At 34.5% G+C, this 20,646-nt stretch overlaps 1 protein-coding gene across 1 annotated transcript; it reads right to left on the bottom strand.

Moving 5' to 3' along the window:
* Positions 1 to 3,305: 3,305 nt before the first annotated feature.
* LOC138310734 (uncharacterized) lies at positions 3,306 to 11,720 on the bottom strand. Its single transcript, XM_069252072.1, has 4 exons — positions 11,677 to 11,720; positions 9,514 to 9,593; positions 4,791 to 5,000; positions 3,306 to 3,807 (listed from the first exon to the last, which is right to left on the bottom strand). Exons 2-4 carry the CDS (start codon positions 9,569 to 9,571, stop codon positions 3,650 to 3,652), a joined length of 426 nt encoding a protein of 141 aa, XP_069108173.1. The 5' UTR covers positions 9,572 to 9,593; positions 11,677 to 11,720; the 3' UTR covers positions 3,306 to 3,649.
* Positions 11,721 to 20,646: the final 8,926 nt, after the last annotated feature.

Raw genomic sequence — 20,646 nt, 5'->3', positions numbered from 1 at the left:
TGCATTTTAAAATGAAGTACTGGTTGTGTCATTACGGCGTGATCTGTGTTTCAATCGCATTTGCTACTATTAGACTGCTATCAAATTTGTATTGACAACATATATTTCACCATATATTAGCCACATACATATGCATACTGGAAGGAAATGTAGTCAGGCTGAGAAAATGGATTTAAACTGAAGTACTAACTGTGTCATAACCGAGTGAGAACTGCCGTTAGATACGATTAGTTATTTGTGTTTTATCCAACATTAACTACAGTACCTAATAATATGTGTAATTGGGTAAGCGTATCATTAATATAGCTGAAGTTTGATAATTTGTAGGATTCGGTGGCCAAAGAGGGCACAAACCAAAAATAATCTTTCCAATAAATGGAGTTGCATCCCTTCGTTCAACAATATAAGTACGCTTCAATATCAGAGGTGACGTAATAGGACGGAAAAAATCCATCCTATTTTTCCTTCAGTGAAATATTGAAAACGAGTTTTGGTGAATTAAGCTGTGAATTGATGCTTTGTAAGCATTTGGAACAATTTATAATCTATGCACTGTAATACATATAGTTCTTGTTTAATGCTTAATATATATATATATTTAGATGAAAACATATCTGAAGACGTAACTTTAAAATTACCGATATCATCGTAAAAATGTGAAATTAAATGATAGACCACTACCCCGCTTCTTGGTTTAACTGTGTGCATTGTTTTTACTGTACCGAAGACGTAAATATAAAGTTTTTTGGCAGTATTGCCTAAATTAATTTTGAGCACTTATTTGACCTTGTAAAATTAATACTTAAACATGCGTTTTAAGTAATTATCAAAAACTTACCTTTCGTGGTAAATAACATATGTAAAGCTCTTTTAGATTCGTGAAAATTACGGCACATATAAATTTAATTGGATAACTAGACTGAGAGTAGGATATGTGAAGTGTCTTTTTTTAAGAAAAATGTTTTTATTGAAAGCTTGTTTCAATACTAGGAACTTGAAGATATTTCGTCCGCAATTCATTTGACCCTATGAATACAGAAAAAAAGACTGAGAGTAGGATATGTGAAGTGTCTTTTTTTAAGAAAAATGTTTTTTATTGAAAGCTTGTTTCAATACTAGGAACTTGAAGATATTTCGTCCGCATTTCATTTGACCCCATGAATACAGAAAAAACCTTAACTTTCAAAGAAAGTATTATACAAGTGCGTGTTGGACAGAAACCTCTCGCTTCGCAACTGAGCGGGCCGAGTTATAGATAATTTTTGATTGATAATATCGGTTTGATTTACAGGAAGAATCTATCTATTATCGTATAAGCCCACCTTACGATCGCTAACATAAGGGATATTCTGCGTAGGCGATGCTCTTTCTGTACTTTCCCGGTTCAGTAGTACAAAATGATTAATATTTAGCTGAATGATCAAGGAAGATTGAGACATCGTAAGCTGTTTGTTTTGATCCAAATAGAAATTCCATAATTTCTGCAGCCTGTTTTTCTTCCTGGTATCAGCTAACTTTGCGTTAACTTTAATCTGAATTATATTTTCATTCACAGCCTTTTTCAAATATCAGGAAACCACATTTAATGACTTAATCGTCTGAAACATATGTATGTAGTATCTTTATTTAATGCGATTGGAGCGCCGGGGTTGGATGACCTGAAAGAAGATAGACATTTCATATTATCCCACGCATATGGCTCAGGTGCTGAAGTTCGCTATATCAAAACGTACATGTATATGTTTCTACAGTTGATGTCGTCTATGTTAATATCACATTGACATTTATGGTCATTCACTACTTCATAGAAGTAAGCCTTAAGACGGTACAGTCTAGACAACTATAAGTATCTTTACGAAGACATCTGGTCCAATCCTAAGTTCTATTAGAAAAAAAAATCTACTAAATGATATATTATCCCTTTGCATATTGCAGTTATCTGCCGTTGTGGGTAGGTAATTTTCTTACGTCATTGTTTTGTGGGCGAAACTTACCATATTTTCTCTGAAAAGTATTGTCTTGCGTTCGGAAACACATGACGTCACAATCAACACCTATCTGCAAGGGCAAGTAACTCTATGATATGAAATAGAGAAAACACTAGTCACAATTGTCCATGTTTATCGTCACCGCTATGTATGATTTCAAACACTATTGTATGTGTACTTAAGTTAGTACACCGATATATCATCGCTCTCGCGGCTTATTAGGGCAATTTGCCAAACCACTAAATCTCACACTATGTCTGTACTATATATGATCTGATTTTACACTAATTTCTTTGGTTATTACATGATCACGTGACGTTCAATATAAAGCATATTGACTCCATGTTTCCACTGCAGGTAGGGGTAAGAAATGTACCTGCTGTCCCAATCGCATGATCGTAAAAGACGACTTAATTTAGGATCTTGTCTTTTATCGTCTTCTTAACTGATGGTCGAACTTCTTGTATGCCGAACCCTGTCCCTTGCTCGTAAAGTAATGCAACTTTTGGCTAGAACTGCTCAAATCGCTCTGAGAGTAGTGTGTTTACCTTATTAGGTGAATTGTCTTGCCTAAAGATCATTTTATCACCTTCTCAGTGGTTATGTAGTTCATTTGTTTAACGTGCGTGACTTTGGCTCGGGTATGGGTACAGAGTTAATATTGTACCTGCTTAATCGTATTGATCAACGATTTGATATTTCAACGATATTAATTAAAATACTTAACAATGTCGTGGAATTTGTCAATGTTTTACGTTTTATGTTTCATAAGAAATGTAGAACAATACATTTATGCTATAGTTTGCTTATTGGTTATGTAATTTAGGATCTTGTCTTTTATCGTCTTCTTAACTGACTTTGATCTTTCCTAACGTCTCCCTTGACCCCGCCTCACTTTTGGCCATGAGTTGAACGCTCGCCCATGTGAGGAAGGCTCTGGGTTCTGTCCCCTGGCCTTGACATACCAAAGTCTATATTGATAGTTTCTACTCCTGCTTAGCTTTCAGCATGAAGGGAGTAGGACAACTGATTCGCCCATTGTTAGTATAATGTGACCGAGTGGGGTGTGTTGCTTGGTGTCTCCGACGACATGCTTTAGTGATATAGCACTTTAAAAAGGGCAGCAGTTCAACTATACAAGAAAACACAACACAAACATACCGCAGTCTTCCAAAACACTCACCCGCACTACATACCGCATACATAGAGGCTGTCTTTACATGACCCTGACTGTTAATAGGACTTTAATTTAATCAAACAAACAAACAATGTGTTTAACCTCACCAGGTTTTGTACAGAAAAGAAAAAACAACAGAAAAGTGATAACCTTTTTAATTTCCATTATAATCGAGAAAAAATAAAATAATCAAACAGAGAAATGTGTGACACTAATTCCAGTATCATGATATTTTTGGCTTATCTTTAACAATGTGAAAGAATTTGTAAGCCATTTTATTTTCCCAAGATACAAACTTTCGGGCATTTTTGCGAATTACCTTGAACGCGCATTCAAATGTTCCGCAAACAATTGTGATAAACGATTAATTATTTAGAGTTTTTGATTGCGAATTGATATATTTGCGAATGTTTTGAAAATACTGAAGAAGCAAAATATTGTATTTGTGAAAAAAAAGTATCTTTCAGTAATCTAAGAAACGTTCTTAAACATTCTCGTGACAAAGCTTCCATTGGAATAAGATCTCCTTTTGTGTGCATTTCAATGTTCCGTCTTTCTGACACATGCATTCTTGTGACCCGCATTTACTTCCGACCTGGTCGCCAACCTTCAGTGCCTGCTCGTCGTAAGCGCAAACCTCATCTACAAAGATAGGAAAGTTAATTCAATAAAATTTGGGTCAACATATGAGAAAGGTAGTTTGGTCCTACTTGTCGTTAGCGCAAACCTCATCTACACAAATTATATAGGAAAGTTCAGTCGATAAAAAATAAGACAACAGATGAGACAGTTAACAAAGGCCCTGCAGGTAGGGCGTTAGAATTGTACCTGCTTCCCCTATTGCATGATCGTAAAAGGCGACTAAAATTAGGATCTTATCTTTGCTCTTCTTTCTAACTGACTTTATCTTTCCTAATGCCTCCCTTGGCACTGCCTCACTTTTGGCCTTGAGTTGAGCGTTCGCCCCTGTGAGGAAGGATCTGTGTCCTGTCCCCTGGCCGAGAAACACCAAAGTCTATAAAAGTGGTAGTTTCTGCTCCTTCTTAGCGCTCAGCAAACAAGGAGTGGGACGACTTGTTCGCCCGTTGTCAGTATAATGTGACCGGGTGGTGTGTGTTGCTTGGTGTCTCCGGCGGCATGCTTTAGTGATATAGAACTAAAAAAAATGGTAACAGTTCCACTATACAAGAAGAAACAACATGAATATACCACAGTCTCCCAAAACACGCACCTCGCACAATATACACGCAACATACTGCATACATGGGATGCCGTCCTTACATGACCATAGCTGTTAATAGGACGTTGATTAATCAAACAAACAAGTAAACAAAGATTGTCATAAACCAAGATGTTCCAGGGATTATCATTCATGTCTAAATATCCACCCCTGGAACTTGAAGGTTCTGTATATAATGACAAATGAGACCGTTAATTTTATTCATCGTAAGCGCAACATTGTCCACACAGATATTAACTTCAGTTACTGAACTACTGTGGTCGATGTCTTCGGCGGGATGCTTCAGTAAAATAGCACTATAAAAAGGAAAAATATTTCCACTTTAACAAGAAGTCAAAATTATCCTCACTCGTTCACAAGTTCGTTATCTAGTTACAATACCCACCATCGCAGATCCGACATCTACCGTCCACTGTCATTTTACTTTTCATACTGCATTCCTGGATATCTGGGCATTTATTTTCGTAGAATCGACAAATGCTGCAATTGGCCTGTGGTGCAGGGAGACAGACTGTGATCACACCCGATGCTTCACCTCTTTCGTCGCCACAGACCAAATAACACTCTCCGGTGACTTTCTTCATTCCTTGTACAGCTGCAGGAAGAAATATGATGTTTTAATTCAATGTAAATATGTAAGAAATCAAGTAATTCATGTTTCCATTAATATCTGAGGAAGACATGTATATGCTTTAAAATAATACAAAATTCAATTTAAATTTAATGAATAGATGTTTTGTTTAAGAATATATTATGTGAATGAAGAAAATAAATAAATTGGGTTTTAATTGATATTCGGTGAATACATGTTAATATGCTTTGAAATACATTATGTAAATGAGGAGAAAATAAGTGATTTGGGTTTCGATTAATATTCAATAAAAACATGTATATGCTGTAAACTAGTACGATATAATGGGTATAAGGAGGACTTTTGGGCGGTTGGTTTATTTACGCCTTATTATAAGTAAAGGTCATTAAAGGACGGCATCGCCTATATGAAATGTTTTTGTGTGAATGTTTATATTTGGAAGGCTGAGATATCTTCATGTGTTGTCTCCTTGCGATAGTGTAAACTCCAGTCCATTTGAGGTAAAAGTTGATAGATATTAACACATTGTATATAATCAGATGTAAAAACCTTTTCATAATTCAGGAAAAAAAGAAAACAAAAAAGGAACCTTTTGGAAGTAATTTCCCTATTCAATTAAAGTCCTTCGAAATTATGTAACTATTGATTGATTACGTTTCATGTCTTGTTATCAGCTAATGTAAGGTCTGCCTGGCCTCCTGGTTTTCAACGTGTTGTGTATGGTGTTGTCGTGTGTGGATGTGGAGGTTGCCGTATGTTCGTGACGTGTTTCTTTGAGTTCTGTCCCCTGAGCCATTGTCTACAAAAGTGGTAGTTTCTGTTCCTGCTTAGCGTTCAGCATATAGGGAGTGGGACGACTGGTTATTATACATGATCGGATGGGATGTGCTTGTTCGATTTATGTAGTGGCAAATTTCAGTAAGATATTATATTGAAAATGGGCAATAGATAAAAAGATACGATACTATTAAATTAGATTAGTCGCCCAAAACATACACACACTCGATAGATTTTAAATGCCATTACCTGTTACCCGGACGTTAAGACCAATTAACGAACTCCAACACAACTAATACATTACCGAGCATAAAATATATTACGAAAGACAACGAACTGCAAACCCAAACCAGTCAGATCACAGTAACAATGGGTCAACCAGTTATCCCATTCCTTTATGAGGAACGTTAAGTAGAAGACCTGAAAACAATTGGACATATTTTTACGGCAGTTATATGGCCGCCTTAGTACACCATTCACATGAAATATCAATGGAAGAAATTAATATTTGATGCAGAGCTAATATGAAATTCCTAAAGGGATTTACTCAATCCATGAAAAACACTCAAACGATACATATATGTTCTAAAAGGGTGTGAATTTAATGTGAGATTTATGAAACAAGTTTTTCGATTTTTTTAATTTCATTTTGCGAATCTTTGAAAAAATAATCAAAACTTCGAGTTTCAAGTCTAATGTAATGAACTCTATCAGAAACTTTTATTACAAAATTACAACATCCTTTATTCCAAGGACTGTCAGCTTACAATGTATGACGAGCCATCGTGACCGCCATCTTATCACGACGTTATCAACACCTGATATAATTTGATTGCTAACAATTTGATTTTCTGCCTGGCGTATCCAATTAAACACGGTCCATGTTTTATATTACTAGTGGATTATGTAAAATGCCGAAGTGATTATATGGACATATTAATTGATAAATACAGACTGTAGGGTATAGGTAATTGTATTGCAATTGATTAGCAGACATTTTGTTATTTATATGTATTCATTTGAAGTATATATATTTTTTTAAATAAAATAGATAGCTGTTGCGATAACAATATAAATTATCACGATATTTTGATTTCCACGGGTTCAAAAACAAACAACGGTCGACAATCACATTAACAGCGATTAAAGGGGCAGGGCATACGTGTTTCAAAATGTTTTAAATATTACAAGGAAGTATGCTTGAAACCAGTCAAACAAAAAAAAAAACGGCAAAAAGATGGTCTCTTTTAATAGGAACGCGTATTAATGAACAAGCGTTCAGCAAAACATGTCCCCTGCAGAACCCCACACGGTATTAATATTAATATATTTTCGCTTATGTTTGCCAATGTTTACATTGTACATTTAAGTGTCCAATAAATAATAAGTATTATGTAAGTCTTGACCCGTAGTCACGACTTACGGTAAATATGGAAACAGAAAGACGAACTGAAATGAACCATGACCGATACACTATAATGAAATCCATGTCTGTTAAAGTTCGTGATTAAAATGTCAACTTAAATTGAATTTGAATTAAATTTTCTTTTGTGATTCATTGAATCTGATGAATAAGATTTCACTGTCTTATAGAGATAGGCATCTTGGTCTCTGATCGTGTTGTTTGTATTTATGAAATGCTATTTTTACAGTCATGACATGATAGATAGACCATCACAAAGGCAGTGGCATGAATTCTTTTACATTATCATAACTTAGACACAGGCTTTCTGGAAACATTTTGACGATTTTATGTAAATGGAAAGGATGTCACTGATATATACAACATGGTGTCTCATTGTTAATTCATTTGGGCATAATGCATATCGTAGTTCTCCTGAGTTGGGTCAAAGCTGTAATTCAAACGGTTATATTCCACATAACGCTGGCTACTTATAAACGTATATCTCTAGGATACGAATTACTTGAAACAGTTTATCTGTGGCAAAGCCATAATTCGCTTGGTTATTATGCTAATAATCTGTCCTCATCTTTTATTGTCATAAAAAAATCTGTAAATTTATTGTTTTCAATGAAACTTTTCAAATTTATATTGTTGAAATGTGAAAATGTTCTTTCTTTATTCTATCATTTTTTTCTTCAAATTGAAAGGACATATTTACCTTGTAAGTATCTTCAGAAAATTATACTTTATTTATTGTCTGAAGAAATCACTTTTTAACACTGAGCCTAACTCGAACCAAAGCTTTCCTTTTTCTCCAAATCTTCACAGTACATGCACATACAAAGTAAAAATTTGATGCATTGATACGGTTGAGTTGCTTTTACATTCTGTATTTGGTTGGATGGCCAAACATCCTGCTTAGCATTCAGCATTAAGGGAATTGGACGACTTGTTTCGTCCGTTGTCAGTATGATGTGACCGTGTGGGGAGTGTTGCTTGGTGTCTGCGGCAGCATGCTTTAGTGACAAGCGCTATAAAAAGTGCCACTATACAAAACACAACATGAATATACCGCACTTCATACACACAGCAAACCGCATACATAGGAAGCCGTCCTTATATGACATTGTCTGCATACTTCAAACAAACAAACAAACCTATTAGATCAGGAAAATGCATAAATTACTTCCTTTTGTTGTCTAATAAAGAATGTGGAAGGTCGTCATGCTGCTTTGCTGCTTTTTATGTAACACACATACGCATGGCTAATGTAACATTTTCAATAAGAGGGGATTGCTAAAAAAATTCTTTTTACTTTAAAAGTCAGTATCGACAAATATGAGCTCCAAAACATGTAACCTTAACTAATGTATATATTACAAGGTCACAAATGGTTGTAAAAGCATGGCCAACCCGCAACTATCTGCTTAAAGACGACAAATGGAACTTTATGACACACCAGGGAATGTTACGGCTAGATACAACTTACCAGATACTATACTATGTAATAAGATGTTAGGTCACTTTGTAGTAATTTAGATTCCGGAAAATGGTTAGTAATTTTTTTTTACAACGGAAAGGGGACAACAAAATAGCCAACATTAATTTATCAATATATACATACAATCATAATTAAGATTCCGGAAAGTCGTACCCGGAAATTGGTTTTGTAATTTATTTTACTACGGAAGGGAGTCAATAAAATTATAGCCAACGTAAGTTATCACTAGTCTTGTTCAACTAAACTCTTGTTAGCTTCGCATGTTACGCTAGATAGAGAGTATGGATACATGTGATAAGAAACGACTACACGATTCACGACTGCAAAAATATTAATAATAATTAATAATGGTAGTAATTTCAGGTAGAAATTTGATAACGTTGATATTTGGGCGATGTCACATCACACTACAGGTCTATATAAAGAACATTTAATCTTAGGTATCTTGTTTTAAGTTCCACAAGTTTCTGTATAAATACCAGCAAGATGTATTTGACTGCCGACCAGTCTCTAGAATGTTGAAATCATCACTAAAACTTGGTTCGATAATTTCTGTCTATACGATATGCACACAAGTTTCAAACTATGGGGAGAAAAATCTAGTATTAGAATTCTGTTGAGAATTTTTTATCAATAGTGCCTAGTTAAATATCTGAGGCCAACATATGTTAAATCTATGTAAAACATTTATTTGTTTGTGATATCAAAATATGTCATAACTAACGTTGGCAACTACAATTGGAATATTGTAATTACTAAAATATAATTCGGATGCAAAAAACTTTGATGATATTTTACATACCTATTTTACAATAACATTTCAACATACTTACCAACAAGCGCAGCAAGAGCGCACAGCAAAGCAATATTGAATACGGAAGGTCGAACCATTTTGATGTTGTATGAGATTGTCCTGAAAAAGAGCAATTCAAATCATTTAACGGTCTAATACAAGTTCATGGGTATGTAGTGGGTACGTATACTAAAAAGAAGCAACAGACATATATCATCCTAATGCATGCTTCTTTGAGGTGTGATGCATAGTAAATTTAGTTATGTCGCAATGAGACAAGTCGCATATACCATAGCTTCCCAACAGAAAAAACACTTCGACGAAAAAATATCGTCAAAGTAAGTTATCAGTTTGCAGAACAATAGATATATGTATAATTGTGTTTAAAATGGCGGCATCAAGTGACGCTGGCTGAAACGGAGGAATGTAGACGCAAGTTTCAATCTTGCAACCAAATAGTCTCGCATAGGTATCGCCACAGTAAAACTATTATTCTAATATTCATTCATATTTTCATACATGAACTGGGAAATTGTACATTGTTCGTAATGTATTCGGAATCATTTTAACAACGATTCATCAAGCGTTAAGATTTGAAATATTGGATTTTTCATATTTATAGTTATATAAGGCAACATTCTACTGCAACATATTTCAATTGTTAACGCCATAATATCAATTTTGACTAGATTAAGCGGTACATAATTTCGTTGGCCACGCTAAATCTCCCGCACTCCCCCAACGGATGCACGTTATCAAGCATGAAAATATATTAATATTCACATTTAAGAAAATGAAGCAAAATCATTTTGATTCAAAAAACCGTAATTTGCAATGCATTCATATGCAATAGTGATTCACGTTTTGTTTGCCAGTCAATATGTACAGTGATTCATGGCCGTCTAGACTCCTGCCAGATATTAATTCATAATTCAAATCTGCATGTAACAAGAGTTACCATTGGATTAAATATTGATTTATAATCCCGTTTATGTAAAAAAAAGTCGCTTCATCAATAAAGTTGTGAATTGTAAAGAAATAATTCATACTAAATTGATAAATTTTATATGGAATAATTTGATAGATTTTGTATGCTATGAAGATATAACACAAAATTTTAAAATCTTAGTGTACTCTGGAAAAACCCACTTCATTTCGTTGTGCGATTTGTTTAGAGTACAATTGTACATTCAGACTTTCCATAACTTAATTGAGTTAACATGGTAAATAGCTGAATATTGATATATGTTGTTGCTTTAACCGTTAAAATCCTTCATAAATACACAGTAGTCAAAACATCATCGGAACAATCTATAAATATCCGCTGCTTGAAATTTTTAGACTATAACAGCAGTTTGTCGGCTGTGTTTCGTTGTTTGAGCGAAAGCAAGAAATGAAAAATAAACAAACCTATTATTTATCTAAACAAGACATTTTTCTTTAGTTACTTTTATTTCAGGAATGAAATTTCGCTACATGTGTATTTGCAGTTAAATTAATTTTCGCAAACATAAATACCAGCCTATAGAATAGATTGACTTATTACTGTTTGAAATTTATAGATGCGCGAAAATTTCTTTACGCGAGTTAATATCAAAAAGAAGATTGAGGAACTTTCTCCCCGCAAAATCAAATGCTAATTCGTAAGGAAGGATAGAAAGAATGACACATAAAACTATTTATCTTTTCAGTTTCGGTAATTATTATCAAATTCATTAATTAAAAAGAATTGATGGACTCTCAGAGTCGATATTTATTTTTTTTTCAAAAACTTTGAAAAGTAGGTTATTCCATGTATGTTTACGTTTTACCAACAGCTATATCCTTATATTTGGAAACGCATATGTCATTATACACATTTTCTGCAAAATGGCAAAATTCTTTTTTTTCTTTCTTAAAATTTGAACCAAAAGGTTGCAATTAAATAGTTTCTGAATTTGCTAAATTAACAAAATAATAAGGTAAACTTCGTGCACAGCCACATGTGCACACATCTGACATCAAGAGTGAAGAGGACACGTACCATAATGACAACGTGTACACATATATTTTCGTTAATTATGTGAGAAAATCGGAAAGGAGTCAAAAAATGCATTATTTTGTTGTTTTGTCTGTCATCAACGTCTTAAGTCTGTTTATCGTTGTCTTGGTTAATAGATATTTATCAACTCACCCAAAGGATATAAACAATACGAAAACCTACCTGGCAAATGAGAACTGCAAGATGCTGCCTTCTCTGACTCTACACGGAACAATAATTTATTATAAATTCGTAGTGTATTTAAAGCAAAATTATAATAAAACCCGACAAAAAACAGGAAAGACATATCAAAACTATCTTCATATCTGTCATTATGTGTCTGTTGGAGTAAAATAATGACAGTTATAAAAATTAAGCATATGAAAATCGTAATTGCGTTTCTTCTAGTAGCGTACGACATTTATAAATTAAGTCATTGTGACAGCCGGCCGTGCTCCTGTAGCATTTTATTGTGTTTTCGTATACAATAAAGAAAATAATTTAATCGTTTAACGTCTTACATGGAATATGAAAATGTCAAATTACAATATCATTGGTGTGGTATATGGTTTTACATTAAAAACTTTAAAATATACAATAATGTAGGCAAGATCACGGAATGGTTCAAATTGATTGCATATTGCGTTCATAGTGCCATGAACGTGTTAGCTCTTTACTTAAATAGAATGCATTAACCTCAAAATTTCCATATAATCAAAGGGTAAAGACAAAACAAACTACTTCATAACTGTACAAAAATGGCGCTATAAACTTAGAAGCTGACAGTTGCGTTTGTTCTCTAGATAAAAGACAATGTAGAATTTTAGTATTGTATTTTATTCTAGATACGAAAAGATCACTAATAAAAAAAACTCCCTGTATTACAAAAAAAGAGTTTTATTCTGATATAGTGTAACCACATTATACAAAGGGTAAGAGTTCCACTATACAAGAAGACATAAGACGAATATACTTCAGTCTCCCAAAACACGTCCCACACACTTCATACACGCTACACACCACATACATGAGAGGCCGTCCTTACATAACCATGGTTGTTAAAAGGATGGTATATCCCCTTCGTTGTCTTTATAAATTCCATTAGCCGGTAAGGAGTTATATAAACATCTAATTCTTAACTTTGTTTTTGTTTTACGGACCACCGCCAGCTAGGTCATTTATGGTCAACATTCTTTTGGTCTTGTTGATCTTTGTCTCATCGACTTTCATAATAAATGCCCTTGGAGACCTCTGATGTAAGCAATGGAAGTCCGTATGAAGATTACTTTAGATTCTGGAGAATGCTATCCCTGAAGCTTTCTGCAACTTCTGCAAGTACATATATAATAATTTATTTTGTTTTTGGTACATGTGCAATCAGTACTTCATTACAAATAGATTACAGTGCTATGGACTTTCGTGGAAATGGTATAAGGTAATTAATTTTTGTAACTACAAAATACTTATTCGCTGTTATTGTTTTCTGTTACAATTTGTCAGCGATGTAGCATATATTTTATGAATTTAAACCGGTATCAAAAGATATGACCATAATATTTTTGAATTTTTTTTAAACTTGAAAACTCGAAAGAACATTTCCTCCAATATTAATTTCATTGTACAAGGCTATTGTTTTAAATATTGAGTAAAACGATAAATTATAAAAGCTTGAACCACGGAAATATCCTTATATTTTCATAGTACAATATAGGTTGCATAAAATTTAACAATTCCGGAAGTGCCTTTAAATAAGGTTAAGTAGTACCAAGGGGCAAGCTATTGTTATCCATTTTGACTTGAGAGGTGAATTATTAGTCATTATATGGTAAATATATTTTATCTATGTCCTTTTCCATGAGGAAACCGTTATGAATAAACCATTATTACGTGACCACTAAGAGAAACAACTGGTCCATATTGCTGTGACATAATGCCATTTAACGGCACCTTTTACATGTATGTATGTATGTAATTAACATGTAATTAACTCAGGTATGATTACCTGTACGGTACAATACAGACGTTTCTTTAAAAGAACCATTTATATGGAACCTAGGAATGAGACATGCGACAAGGGGAGATAATTCAACGTACTGCGGTGTCTCGAAATATATTAGATATGTTGACAATGGAATCTGTTTTCATATATTGATAGTTATTTTATTGAATAAGTGTCTTTGTTATAGCCCTATAAAATATTTTTATATAAACTCTATTGACAAAAATACCAATAAATGAACTGTTCCGTCAAGTGGTCTAAAGAACTGTTGGGTAAGTCTTTCGTCGGGTCCAACAAATCATCGGTTGTACTCAACCCCAGTCAACAACTGTATGTTAATTCTTTCGTGATCAATAGACATGCACTTTCTCAAAACACTTATCGATTCCCCTTAGATATGTTGAGACAATTGCAGCTGTCTTCAAGAATAGTTGAAATTTGTAGTGAAATTCACCCTTTCTTTCGTAGACACATGAAGGAGAGGTCGTTCTAGCAGGACCTCAGCTCATACAATAAAAAGGAATATAAAACATAATCTAGTAGATTTAAAAGACAAATGAATAAGTATCGCTGAAGTCGATCACCAGAGTTTTCTTGTTTGTTTGTTTTATTAATTAACGTCCTATTAACAGCTATGGTCATGTAAGGACGGCCTCTCATGTATGCTGTGTGTTGCGTGTGGGAGACTGCGGTATATTAATGTAGTGTCTTCTTTTATAGTGGAACTGTTGCCCTTTTTATAGTGCTATATCACTGAAGCATGCCGCCGAAGACAACAAGCAACACACCCCACCCGGTCTCATTATACTGACAACGGGCAAACCTGTCGTCCCACTCCCTGTATGCTGAGCGCTAAGCAGGAGCAAAAACTACCACTTTTATAGACTTTGGTGTGTCTCGGCCAGGGGACAGAACCCAGAGCCTTCCTCACAGGGGCGAGCGCTCAACCAAAGGCCAAAAGTGAGATCATCAGAGTTCAAAGTTACAACCACATCTATGGGAATTTCGGATACACTTCATTTAATTATTGAGTAATCACGCGGTGTAATGTAGTGGTTTTCGGTTTTTGAAAATACATCACCACGACTTGTTATCTGTTTAAAGGACGTGTATGAACAATAGAACATCCACTACACAATTTTAGTAACAATACTTACGTAGACTACAGTGCTGAAGTTTTGCAATGCATTATGTGCTATACAGCTGAATCGTTTATTTTATTCTATGACTAAAGTAATGGTTCACATATGATACTAGGTAGAAAAAAGATGGGGGTCCTTTATCTCAAACTCGGTCATTTTGTAATGAAATTCTAATCTTTTCTTGATCAAAATTGATATTTTGAACCTAAATTTCAATCGGGATTTTCAAATTCATTTTACTGTTATCCAGTGATAATTACATACCAGAAAACATTTTTCTCTTGAAATTCATAAGTAATCAGTCAACCAGTGTCCGGGTCATAATTCTATCCAGGGTTCAATTTTCAACACACATGAGCCACTGCTAGTGTTAATTTAGTTGGTTGTTGTGCAGTGGTCTCTCCAAACTGTTGCGCGCATAATAGCGCGTTTGAAAAGAGGACGAGTGAGGCTATAAAAACAACTTGTTTCTCACGTGTCATTCTGTGACTGATGACTAAAAAACTGCAATCTTGATCAACATTGAGGAAGTGAGATAACTAATTAACATTTTATCAGTATCATGTAACCAAGATGGATGTGTACTTGGTAATACTATTCAGTATGACAATACTATTCAGTATGACAGCACTATAAAATGGACTCGATGTTAACTATGACAAGAGAAGATCATATTAACATTCTTCGCTAACACACAACACCACATCAACAAATCGCATACAGTGATCAACCTTAAGACTGACAGTCAGACCCGAAGATTCTCAGCAAAGTTTTGATACTAGATTATCTCTCCCTAGTATGAAATGTTAGAAACAGAGTATTACTAACAGACATATTGCCAAAACTAATTTTAGTATTTGCATTATTGAGCTCTGTATGTACTCACTATATTTTGACATTAATGAGTTCTCTCTATTTGCCCTGCATGTAGGGCGTTAGAATTGCACCTGCTGCCCCGATTGCGTAATCGTAAAAGGCGAAAATATTTAGGATCTCTTCTTTCGAGCTGACTGTATTTCTTCATACCGCCTCACTTTTGGCTTTCTGTTGATCGCTCGCGCCTGTGAGGTAGCCTGAGGGTTCTGTCCCTTGGCTGACCGAGACACACGGAAGCATATAAAAGTGGTAGTTTTTTATCCTGCTTGGCGCTCAGCTTTAAGGGAGTGGGACGCCTGGTTCCCCTGTTAATGTGACATGGACAGGTGTGTTGCTTGGTGTCTTCGGCGGCATGCTTCAGTGATATAGCACTATAAAAACGGTAACAGTTCCACTATACAAGAAGACATAACACAAATATGTCGCAGTCTCCCAAAACACGCACCTCGCACTTCATATGAGGACGTCGTTACACGACACTGACTATTAATAGGACGCAATTAATCACACAAACAAACAGAGGTATGTATAGTAGTATTCTAGATCGCATGAACGTACCGCAGACTCCAAAAAAGCACTCACACACCAAATCACATACGCTGCCTGACCTTTGGTGACTTACCGGTATAGTATGTTAATCAAAATCAATCAACTTAAAGATGATACACCGCTAACCACTAGAAAGTTTTATTCTTATCAAAAACACGAGCTAAAGAATTAGTATTTTTCTTCAGTTACAAAAGTAACTTTCTTTACACAATTACCATCATTGGAAAGTTTGAGCTTCTTATTTTTAATTAAAATAAAAATATTAAAAAAAAATAATTTGCGTCCCGAAAAAAATCCAAAAAAAATTAATTTGCGTTCCGAAAAAAATCCACAACACTAAACCCCGTATGGAATAAAGATAGAGTAATGATTTCGCAAGGTATAAAAAGCAAAAAAAAAAATATTGAATATTTATTCTTATGTTAATTAGACACATATAAACATGATTAAACATCAATTTATTCTTCGTTTATGCTTTGTCTTTTTTTTTTTTGCGGCGGGGCATCTTAAATGTTTCAAAATTCCGCTTTACATCAAGTGTAACATCAACTCTCTGGTGGCAGAAACAGAGAGAAGGACAGACAGAGAGGGTATCGTTTATGCTTTGTCTTTTTTTGAGGCGGGGCATCTTAAATGTTTCAAAATTCCGCTTTACATCAAGTGTAACATCAACTCTCTGGTGGCAGAAACAGAGAGAGGGAGAGACAGAGAGGGTATCGTTTATGCTTTGTCTTTTTTTGAGGCGAGGCATCTTTAATGTTTCAAAATTCCGCTTTACATCAAGTGTAACATCAACTCTCTGGTGGCAGAAACAGAGAGAGGGAGAGACAGAGAGGGTATCGTTGATGCTTTGTCTTTTTTTGCGGCGGGGCATCTTTAATGTTTCAAAATTCCGCTTTACATCAAGTGTAACATCAACTCTCTGGTGGCAGAAACAGAGAGAAGGACAGACAGAGAGGGTATCGTTTATGCTTTGTCTTTTTTGAGGCGAGGCATCTTTAATGTTTCAAAATTCCGCTTTACATCAAGTGTAACATCAACTCTCTGGTGGCAGAAACAGAGAGAGGGAGAGACAGAGAGGGTATCGTTTATGCTTTGTCTTTTTTGCGGCAGAGCATATTTAATGTTTCCAAATTCCTCTTTACATTAACTTTATAGCAATCTCCCGGATGGCAGAGACAGAGAGAAAGGGAGAGAGAGAGGGGGGAAGACAGACAAAGAGTTGGAGAGAGAGAATTTAGCGATGGGTGATAAATCGACCTTGTGTGTTTCTAATAATAAATCGTATAGACAAGTGTGGTTGGTAGAAGTAAATGCTACTGACGTGATACTACTGACGTGATACCGCCCGCCAAGCTCCGTATCATATCTCTATAGGAAGTGTTAACACTCGCCTGACAGATATGGGTCAGTTTGACCTGACGTTAGGGTCAGCACTTACAGACGATGACAGACGATGAAACAGACACTACATCATAAAAAATTGCCTTAGGCACATGAAACCTCAGCTGTTATCCATGACTAACACCTACAGCACCCTATACCCACCCCCCATGATATCGCTGACCGCTCCTTCGTATCACCCCAGCCCTTCACGCGAAGACGGACGATAACATACTGTTTCCAATGAGGAAGGCTGGGATTTACGTATACCAGATTATTAGGCCAAACTAATTTATTTTTCTGTTTTGTGTCCGCATGCTGAGAGTTTCGTTAATTGCGTTACGAAATTAACACATTTTTTGTTTGTTTTATACTTTGATTACATAACTTTAACAATCCATATTTCCATGAATTCATCAGAGGTCGCCAATTTGTCATGCCACCCTCGAATCCTGTATTTGTAACTATTTTACAATAAATTGTTTGTGAATGAAAAATGCTCAATGTCTCACTAACACAGTCGTGATATCCACCCCTGGAATATGCCACGGAAAAACTTAAGGCAGTTCGGGAGAAAACAAAAACTGACCAATTTCAAGCCTGAAAATAGTTCATGTAAAGATTACAGAGACAGCAACGCCTGAAAAGCCACACAGTCAACCGTTATTCTTTCTGATGTACATCAAGGAAATAAACTACCATCTCATCTATGTTCCCTCACAGAGCCTTCAGGTTAGCTATGAAATGTTTCATGGGTTGAAATAATGATAGCGATAATAGGTTTTTGTTACCAATACACAAAGACAATAACACAAGAGACTTTACACTAAACATACTTTGACATCTTTTTTTCCGTTAGGGTCAATTTTCGTGGGCAACAAACTTTTACAATTTCTTTTGGATTTACATTCGTGTGGACACATGTTCACATTGTTTACATATTCTAGTAATGTGACTTTAACGCATCATTCATAAGTATGACCTATGATAAAGTATGACTTTGGATAAAGTATGAACTTGGTTAAAGTATGACCTTATATAAATTATGAACTTGGATAAAGTATGGATTTGGATAAATTATGAACTTGGATAAAGCATTACCTATGATAAAGTATGACTTTGGATAAAGAATAACATTTGATAAAGTATAAACTTGGATAAAGCATTACCTTGGATAAAGAATAACATTGGATAAAGCATTACCTTGGATAAAGTATAACATTGGATAAAGCATAACCTATGATAAAGTATAAAATTTGATAAAGTATAAACTTGGATAAAGCATTACCTTGGATAAAGTATTACCTTGGATAAAGCATTACCTTGGATAAAGTATAAACTTGGATAAAGCATTACCTTGGATAAAAAATAACATTGGATAAAGCATTACCTTGGATAAAGTATAACATTTGATAAAGTATAAACTTGGATAAAGTATGACTTTGGATAAAGTATAACATTTGATAAAGTATAAACTTGGATAAAGAATTACCTTGGATAAAGTATTACCTTGGATAAAACATTACCTTGGATAAAGTATAAACTTGGATAAAGCATTACCTTGGATAAAGAATAACATTGGATAAAGCATTACCTTGGATAAAGCATAACATTGGATAAAGTATTACCTTGGATAAAGCATTACCTTGGATAAAGTATGACTTTGGATAAAGTATAAACTTGTGTAAAGCATTACCTTGGATAAAGTATAATCTTTGTTAAAATATGACTTTTGATAAAGTATGACATTGGATAAAGTAATACCTATGATAAAGTATGGTTTTGGATAAAGTATGACCTTTGTTTTCATAAACCATGGTCGTACATGTTTAAATGAAGCTCGATATAATTGTTATTTTATTCAGGGTCAAGTCTGTTTTCATGGAATAACTGACGTCATATTACAAAAACAGTATATCCAATGAAATGATCAAATTTCATATGTATGCATTGTCATTGCTTCAGTTCAGAAAACGCTAAATTAGGAACATTTAAACTGCATGAAATTTCACAGTACCTTGTGATTGTGATTACCGAATTCCGTCGACACTTCTCTAGAGAGAAAACTAAGTGTTTCACAGGGAACAATTAACACAATGTATGAATTCACAAAGAAAACAGTAAACATGTTATGACGCCTTATAAGGACGTATATAGTTCAGTCGTCTGTACCCTGGTAGGCAAGATGTGGTGAAAAGAATGGCTGGTGTGCTGTAGCATACGATAGAACTAAATTTTGTGAGTTGATATTTTGAGAGTTATTCCTATTCATTACACAAGCTGCAGTTTAATTTGACTAGAACAAATATCGGCCTGAAATATACCTAAAAATGACTCAAAATTGAAGTCAATTTTACATAAAGAACTTCAGTTTTATAGGTTTTGATCTTAATTGACATGTTTGCTCTTTTCAGTTACCTAAAGACAGTATGCCTGTGTATTTAATTGATCATATTTATCGAAATATGGTGTGTTATAGCTATGTCGTAAAAATCTTAACCTAAATTATCATATTTTTATGAAATTAGCTGGAGTATTGTAATTAAAGACGCCTAGACAGAAAATGGTGTCGTCTCATTGTCGACACGGCACGTTCTAATATGAAATAAATACTCATTTAGGATCCTTTCTTTATGAATTATATATCAGTGTTGATCATCTGTTTCCTGTAACGAAGGAAAATATGTTTATTATATTATTTATTTTCGCTTCATTCACGTTTTCTTTATAATCTGATCATTTCAAACATCAGCGAACTATTCAGAAATAAATAACTAAGAATAGCATTTTTCATACATCCATCTCTTGTATGGAACGGTAAACCACGAATTTTACCCTTCTCGAATATTTCTCATATAGGAAACCGCGAATTATTGACCCCACGACTTTAAAGTGCTAAACAGTATACCGATGGTTTCATTTCGTTTTCCAACAATAAGAACGTCAAGCTGTATGATAAATCGATTACACTTTAAAATATCATTGCGTTTACATTTTCCATATAAAATTCATACATTAATTGGAAATGGTAGTTAGTAGCCTTAGATGTCAATATATCGAGGCAAAACGTTAATGAACCGAGTCTGCTGTAATTGTTCAATAAAAGCCACGTGATTCTTCCCACACACTAAACTGGGCTTTTGATAGGTGGCACCCTAACAGCTTAACACATACATACACTTATATATATATATATACGTATAT

This window comes from Argopecten irradians, chromosome 16 (assembly GCF_041381155.1).
Source record: "Argopecten irradians isolate NY chromosome 16, Ai_NY, whole genome shotgun sequence".
Classification (NCBI taxonomy): Eukaryota; Metazoa; Mollusca; class Bivalvia; order Pectinida; family Pectinidae; genus Argopecten; species Argopecten irradians.
This window is presented reverse-complemented; position numbering and strand designations above follow the sequence as displayed.